Here is a 7,500-nt window from a genome sequence, read left to right as displayed (position 1 = left end):
AGGTGGGCCAGGTTGAGGACGTTAGACTGTTTTACAATCTGATTATCAGCATTGGTCATAAACTGGACTCGTATCAACTGGGCGTCTGTATTGATAATGTATTGATCACTTATGTTATTGATTTAGTGATGTATTGATAATGTATCGATCACTTATGTTATTGATTTAGTGATGTATTGATAATGTATCCATCACTTATGTTATTGATTTAGTGATGTATTGATAATGTATCCATCACTTATGTTATTGATTTAGTGATGTATTGATAATGTATTGATCATTTCCTGATCGGTTAATATGAATGATTAGTGATGTATTGATAACGTACTGAGGATTTCATTATTGATTAGTGATGTATTGATAATGTACTGATGATTTTATTATTGATTAGTGATGTATTGATAACGTACTGAGGATTTCATTATTGATTAGTGATGTATTGATAATGTACTGATGATTTCATTATTGATTAGTGTTGTATTGATAACGTACCGATCGGTTAATTTGATTTTTAATGACAGACCACCTGTGGGTGCTGTTTCCTGACGTCGTCATGGTGATAGCGTCTGAGGTTACCGTGGATGTTGTCAAGCACGCCTTCATCACCAAGTTTAACGACATCACCGCCGACGTAAGTGTCCGTCCCTCCCTCCGTCCGTCCTCTCCCTCCGTCCCTCCCTCCGTCCCTCCCTCCTCCGTCCTCCCCCCCTCCTCCGTCCTCTCTCCCTCCGTCCCTCCCTCCGTCCGTCTCTCCCTCCGTCCCTCCCTCCGTCCCTCCCTCCTCCGTCCTCCCCTCCCCTCCGTCCCTCCGTCGGTCCTCTCCCTCCGTCCCTCCCTCTGTCCGTCCTCTCCCTCCTCCGTCCTCTCCCTCCTCCGTCCTCTCCCTCCTCCGTCCTCCCCCTCCTCCGTCCTCCCCCTCCCTCCTCCGTCCTCTCCCTCCGTCCCTCCCTCTGTCCGTCCTCTCCCTCCCTCCCTCCCTCGTCGTCCTCTCCCTCCGACCTCTCCTCTGTCCTTCTCTCCCTCCTCCGTCTTCCCCCTCCGTCCTCCCCCTCCGTCCTCCCCCTCCGTCCTCTCCCTCCTCCCGTCCTCTCCCTCCTCCGTCCTCCCCCTCCCTCCTCCGTCCTCTCCCTCCGTCCCTCCCTCTGTCCGTCCTCTCCCTCCCTCCGTCCCTCCGTCCGTCCTCTCCCTCCGTCCCTCCCTCTGTCCGTCCTCTCCCTCCTCCGTCCTCTCCCTCCGTCCTCCCTCCGTCCGTCCCCTCCCTCCGTCCCTCCCTCCGTCCGTCCTCTCCCTCCGTCCTCTCCCTCCGTCCCTCCCTCTGTCCGTCCTCTCCCCTCCTCCGTCCTCTCCCTCCGTCCCTCCCTCTGTCCGTCCTCTCCCTCCCTCCGTCCCTCCCTCTGTCCGTCCTCTCCCTCCCTCCGTCCCTCCCTCTGTCCGTCTTCTCCCTCCTCCGTCCCACCCTCCCTCCGTCCCTCCGTCCGTCCTCCCCTCCGTCCCTCCCTACGTCCCTCCGTCCCTCCGTCCTCTCCCTCCGTCCTCTCCCTCCGTCCCTCCGTCCGTCCTCTCCCTCCGTCCCTCCCTCTGTCCGTCCTCTCCCTCCTCCGTCCTCTCCCTCCGTCCCTCCCTCCGTCCCTCCCTCCCTCCGTCCCTCCGTCCGTCCTCTCCCTCCGTCCCTCCCTCCCTCCGTCCCTCCCTCCCTCCGTCCCTCCGTCCGTCCTCTCCCTCCGTCCCTCCCTCCCTCCGTCCCTCCGTCCCTCCGTCCTCTCCCTCCTCCGTCCTCTCCCTCCGTCCCTCCCTCCCTCCGTCCCTCCCTCCCCTCCGTCCCTCCGTCCGTCCTCTCCCTCCGTCCGTCCCTCCCTCCCTCCGTCCCTCCGTCCGTCCTCTCCCTCCGTCCTCTCCCTCCTCCGTCCTCCCCCTCCGTCCTCCCCTCCTCCGTCCTCTCCCTCCTCCGTCCTCTCCCTCCTCCGTCCTCCCCCTCCCTCCTCCGTCCTCTCCCTCCGTCCCTCCCTCTGTCCGTCTTCTCCCTCCCTCCGTCCCTCCCTCCGTCCCTCCCTCCCTCCGTCCCTCCGTCCGTCCTCTCCCTCTGTCCCTCCCTCCCTCCGTCCCTCCGTCCCTCCGTCCTCTCCCTCCGTCCCTCCGTCCGTCCTCTCCCTCCGTCCCTCCCTCTGTCCGTCCTCTCCCTCCTCCGTCCTCTCCCTCCGTCCCTCCCTCCGTCCCTCCCTCCGTCCCTCCGTCCGTCCTCTCCCTCCGTCCCTCCCCTCCCTCCGTCCCTCCCTCCGTCCCTCCCTCCCTCCGTCCTCTCCGTCCGTCCTCTCCCTCCGTCCCTCCCTCCGTCCCTCCGTCCCCTCCGCCTCTCCCCTCCGTCCCTCCCCTCCGTCCCTCCCCTCCCTCCGGTCCCTTCGTCCTCCGCTCCCCCCTCCGTCCCTCCCTCCATCCTCCCGTCTCCGTCCTCTCCTCCGTCCCTCCTCCCTCGTCCTCCGTCCCTCCGTCCTCTCCCTCCTCCGTCCTCTCCCTCCGTTCCCTCCCTCCCTCCCTCCGTCCCTCCCTCCCTCTGTCCGTCCTCTCCCTCCCTCCCTCCGTCCCTCCCCCTCCTTCTTCTCCCTCCGTCCCTCCCTCCGTCCTCCCTCCCTCCGTCCCTCCCTCCCTCCGTCCCTCCGTCCGTCCTCTCCCTCCGTCCCTCCCTCCCTCCGTCCCTCCGTCCTCTCCCTCCTCCGTCCTCTCCCTCCGTCCCTCCCTCCCTCCGTCCCTCCCTCCCTCTGTCCGTCCTCTCCCTCCCTCCCTCCCTCCGTCCCTCCCTCCGTCCTCTCCCTCCGTCCCTCCCTCCCTCCGTCCCTCCTCCGTCCTCTCCCTCCCTCCGTCCCTCCGTCCCTCCCTCTGTCCGTCCTCTCCCTCCTCCGTCCTCTCCCTCCGTCCCTCCCTCCGTCCTCTCCTCCCTCCGTCCCTCCGTCCCTCCCTCCGTCCGTCCTCTCCCTCCCTCCGTCCCTCCCTCCTCCGTCCTCTCCCTCCCTCCGTCCCTCCCTCTGTCCGTCCTCTCCTGGGGTGTGTCTCTCTCAATATTTCCTTTCTCCTGAAGTGTACACTCATTCTCTATGAAGTGTACACTCATTCTCTATGAACTGTACACTCATTCTCTATGAAGTGTACACTCATTCTCTATGAAGTGTACACTCATTCTCTATGAAGTGTACACTCATTCTCTATGAAGTGTACACTCGTTCACTACTTCCCACAGGTCTTAAAGCCTTAAATTGGTGGTGGAGACGTGGGGCTCGTGGGAGGTTCCACCATGTCTCTGATACCAGTCATTTGCTTTCAAATCAGTGAAGGGAGCAAGTGCACACTAGGAGGGAAGGAGAGATAATTGGGCCGTAACCCCCAGAACTTCCTTGGCGATAGTAACTATGGTTACGTAACTGGAGCCGACCAGCCCCCCCCACACACACACACACACACACTGTTCCTATTGGGCGAAACATGCGAATGCTTAATGTAGTCATTGCATGCTGGGAATAGAGGATGTTTTAACTATTTTAATAAACTATATAAGTGTATTTATCAAATTACTTCTGTCTTCTTCCTGTTTGGGGGGAGGGACGACTAGATACAGGATTTAGTTCTTAGCGGTAAAACAGATATATATGAGAAATAGCCTGAAATAAAATCTAATATTCTGTACTGTCTCCTGATATGAAACATTTGATCTCTAAATATCTAAATACTGGAGTTAAAAGAGTCCAGTTAATGCAGATTTACTGTCCAAATACAATGTTGTTGAGTGTCACTTTTACAGATGAGCTCAAATATATTGGCACCTTTTGCATGATTCACTATTTCTTCTAAAAATCAGTTGAAATTGGAGAAGAAAAAAAAAAACGCTTGGTTTCCGAACTGAAATGTTAGATTTTTCCACTTCAAAGTTAAACACAAAATGTCCTTGATTGAAGGCAGGTGATTCTACTTTACTGTGTAATTTATCTCACCTGTGGTAAGTTGTAGAGGCCTACAGCTACGGGGTCAAAATAAACATTAAACTAGTTTTGATTTGCTGGTGTCTACGGGGTAAAAATAAACATTCAACTAGTTTTGATTTGCTGGTGTCTACGGGGTAAAAATAAACATTCAACTAGTTTTGATTTGCTGGTGTCTACGGGGTAAAAATAAACATTCAACTAGTTTTGATTTGCTGGTGTCTACGGGGTAAAAATAAACATTCAACTAGTTTTGATTTGCTGGTGTCTACGGGGTAAAAATAAACATTAAACCTTGTGGTCCATCTGTTTCTCATCAAGGGTGCCAATATATTAGAGCTCATCTGTTTATGTCATTAAGGGTGCCAATATATTAGAGCTCATCTGTTTATGTCATTAAGGGTGCCAATATATTAGAGCTCACCTGTTTATGTCATTAAGGGTGCCAATATATTAGAGCTCACCTGTTTATGTCATTAAGGGTGCCAATATATTAGAGCTCACCTATTTATGTCAATAAGGGTGCCAATATATCAGAGCTCACCTGTTTATGTCATTAAGGGTGCCAATATATCAGAGCTCACCTGTTTATATCATTAAGGGTGCCAATATATTAGAGCTCACCTGTTTATGTCATTAAGGGTGCCAATATATTAGAGCTCACCTGTTTATGTCATTAAGGGTGCCAATATATTAGAGCTCGTCTATTTATGTCATTAAGGGTGCCAATATATCAGAGCTCACCTGTTTATGTCATTAAGGGTGCCAATATATTAGAGCTCACCTGTTTATGTCATTAAGGGTGCCAATATATCAGAGCTCACCTGTTTATGTCATTAAGGGTGCCAATATATCAGAGCTCACCTGTTTATGTCATTAAGGGTGCCAATATATCAGAGCTCACCTGTTTATGTCATTAAGGGTGCCAATATATTAGAGCTCACCTGTTTATATGTCATTAAGGGTGCCAATATATCAGAGCTCACCTGTAAACCAGGTCTATTTCATCAGGTGTACGGGGAGTACCGCGCCAGCCTGGCGTTCGATCTCGTCAGCAGCAGACAGAAAAACGTGAGATTTAGAAAAGGAATATTGATGATTTTAAACATATTGTATTGATTTATTGATGAGTTGTTTATTGACGTGTCGTTATTGGTGTTGTTGTTTACCAGGCCTATACAGACTACAGTGACTCAGTCTCCAGGAGAATGGGCTTCATTCCACTTCCTTTAGCTCTGCTGGTAAGAGACTGGCTGGGTCTGCCGACCTGGGTTCAACCAGTATTACAGCTCTTTAAGGGTGGGTCTATATACCTGGGTTCAACCAGTATTACAGCTCTTTAAGGCTGGGTCTATATACCTGGGTTCAACCAGTATTACAGCTCTTTAAGGGTGGGTCTGCAGACCTGGGTTCAACCCGTATTACAGCTCTTTAAGGGTGTGTCTGCAGACCTGGGTTCAACCAGTATTACAGCTCTTTAAGGCTGGGTCTGCAGACCTGGGTTCAACCATTATTACAGCTCTTTAAGGGTGGGTCTGTAGACCTGGGTTCAACTAGTATTACAGCTCTTTAAGGGTTGGTGGCTGGGTCTGCAGACCTGGGGTTATTATTGATTTGGCTGATATTGATATTGGTGTGTATATTGATATGTATATTGGTGTGTGTCTGTTTCAGTTGATCAGGGTGGTGACCAGCTCAGTGAAGATCCAGGGATCTCTCTCCTTCATGTGTGTCCTTCTCTTCTACCTGGGGTAAGACACCGCCTCTTCTACCTGGGGGTAAGACACCTTCTCTTCTACCGGGGGGTAAGACACCGCCTCTTCTACCTGGGGGTAAGACACCTTCTCTACTACCTGGGGTAAGACACCGCCTCTTCTACCTGGGGGTAAGACACCTTCTCTTCTACCGGGGGGTAAGACACCTTCTCTACTACCTGGGGTAAGACACCTTCTCTACTACCTGGGGTAAGACACCGCCTCTTCTACCTGGGGGTAAGACACCTTCTCTTCTACCTGGGGGTAAGACACCTCTACTACCTGGGGGTAAGACACCTCCTCTTCTACCTGAGGGTAAGACACCTTCTCTACTACCTGGCGTAAGACACCTTCTCTTCTACCTGGGGGTAAGACACCTTCTCTTCTACCTGGGGGTAAGACACCTTCTCTTCTACCTGGGGTAAGACACCTTCTCTTCTACCTGGGGTAAGACACCTTCTCTTCTACCTGGGGTAAGACACCTTCTCTACTACCTGGGGGTAAGACACCTTCTCTACTACCTGGGGTAAGACACCTTCTCTTCTACCTGGGGTAAGACACCTTCTCTTCTACCTGGGGGTAAGACACCTTCTCTTCTACCTGGGGGTAAGACACCTTCTCTTCTACCTGGGGGTAAGACACCTTCTCTTCTACCTGGGGGTAAAACACCTTCTCTTCTACCTGGGGGTAAGACACCTTCTCTACTACCTGGGGGTAAGACACCTCCTCTTCTACCTGGGGGTAAGACACCTTCTCTTCTACCTGGGGGTAAGACACCTTCTCTTCTACCTGGGGGTAAGACACCTTCTCTTCTACCTGGGGTAAGACACCTTCTCTTCTACCTGGGGGTAAGACACCTTCTCTACTACCTGGGGGTAAGACACCTCCTCTTCTACCTGGGGGTAAGACACCTTCTCTACTACCTGGGGGTAAGACACCTTCTCCTCTACCTGGGGGTAAGACACCTTCTCTTCTACCTGGGGTAAGACACCTTCTACCTGGGGGTAAGACACCTTCTCTTCTACCTGGGGGTAAGACACCTTCTCTTCTACCTGGGGTAAGACACCTTCTCTTCTACCTGGGGGTAAGACACCTTCTCTACTACCTGGGGGGTAATACACCTTCTCTTCTACCTGGGGGTAAGACACCTTCTCTTCTACCTGGGGGTAAGACACCTTCTCTTCTACCGGGGGGTAAGACACCTGAGGACGGTATGTCACTAAGATGAGGACGCTGTTTGAGGTGAAAACATCAGTGACATCATCAGTGACTGCATTAAAAATTAACATTGTGTTTGTTGAGCAAAATGGGTCAATTTCTGGTATGATGGGGTCTGTTGTCCAGCTCTGGTATGATGGGGTCTGTTGTCCAGCTCTGGTATGATGGGGTCTGTTGTCCATATCACCCAGCTCTGGTATGATGGGGTCTGTTGTCCAGCTCTGGTATGATGGGGTCTGTTGTCCATATCACCCAGCTCTGGTATGATGGGGTCTGTTGTCCATATCACCCAGCTCTGGTATAATGGGGTCTGTTTGACCAGCTCTGGTATGATGGGGTCTGTTGTCCATATCACCCAGCTCTGGTATAATGGGGTCTGTTGTCCAGCTCTGGTATGATGGGGTCTGTTGTCCATATCACCCAGCTCTGGTATGATGGGGTCTGTTGTCCAGCTCTGGTATGATTGGGTCTGTTGTTCATATCACCCAGCTCTGGTATGATGGGGTCTGTTGTCCATATCACCCCTCTGGTATAATGGGGTCTGTTGTCAGCTCTGTTATGAT

General features: G+C 52.3%; 1 protein-coding gene across 1 annotated transcript in view; it reads left to right on the top strand.

The window, feature by feature from the left end:
- The window catches only part of LOC115183507 (transmembrane anterior posterior transformation protein 1 homolog), a gene marked incomplete at its 5' end in the record, with an annotated part of 18,577 nt that extends 12,816 nt beyond the window's left edge, over positions 1-5,761 (top strand). The window contains 4 exons of the mRNA XM_029744719.1: positions 522-631; positions 4,977-5,036; positions 5,138-5,206; positions 5,640-5,761. Coding sequence (XP_029600579.1) covers positions 522-631; positions 4,977-5,036; positions 5,138-5,206; positions 5,640-5,720 — 320 coding nt within the window. The remainder of the gene's footprint in view (positions 1-521; positions 632-4,976; positions 5,037-5,137; positions 5,207-5,639) is intronic.
- Between the last annotated feature and the right edge of the window lie 1,739 nt (positions 5,762-7,500).

This window comes from Salmo trutta, unplaced genomic scaffold (genome assembly GCF_901001165.1).
Source record: "Salmo trutta unplaced genomic scaffold, fSalTru1.1, whole genome shotgun sequence".
Classification (NCBI taxonomy): domain Eukaryota; kingdom Metazoa; phylum Chordata; class Actinopteri; order Salmoniformes; family Salmonidae; genus Salmo; species Salmo trutta.
Note: the sequence above shows the minus strand (reverse complement) of the source record. Positions and strands in the feature narration are given on the sequence as shown.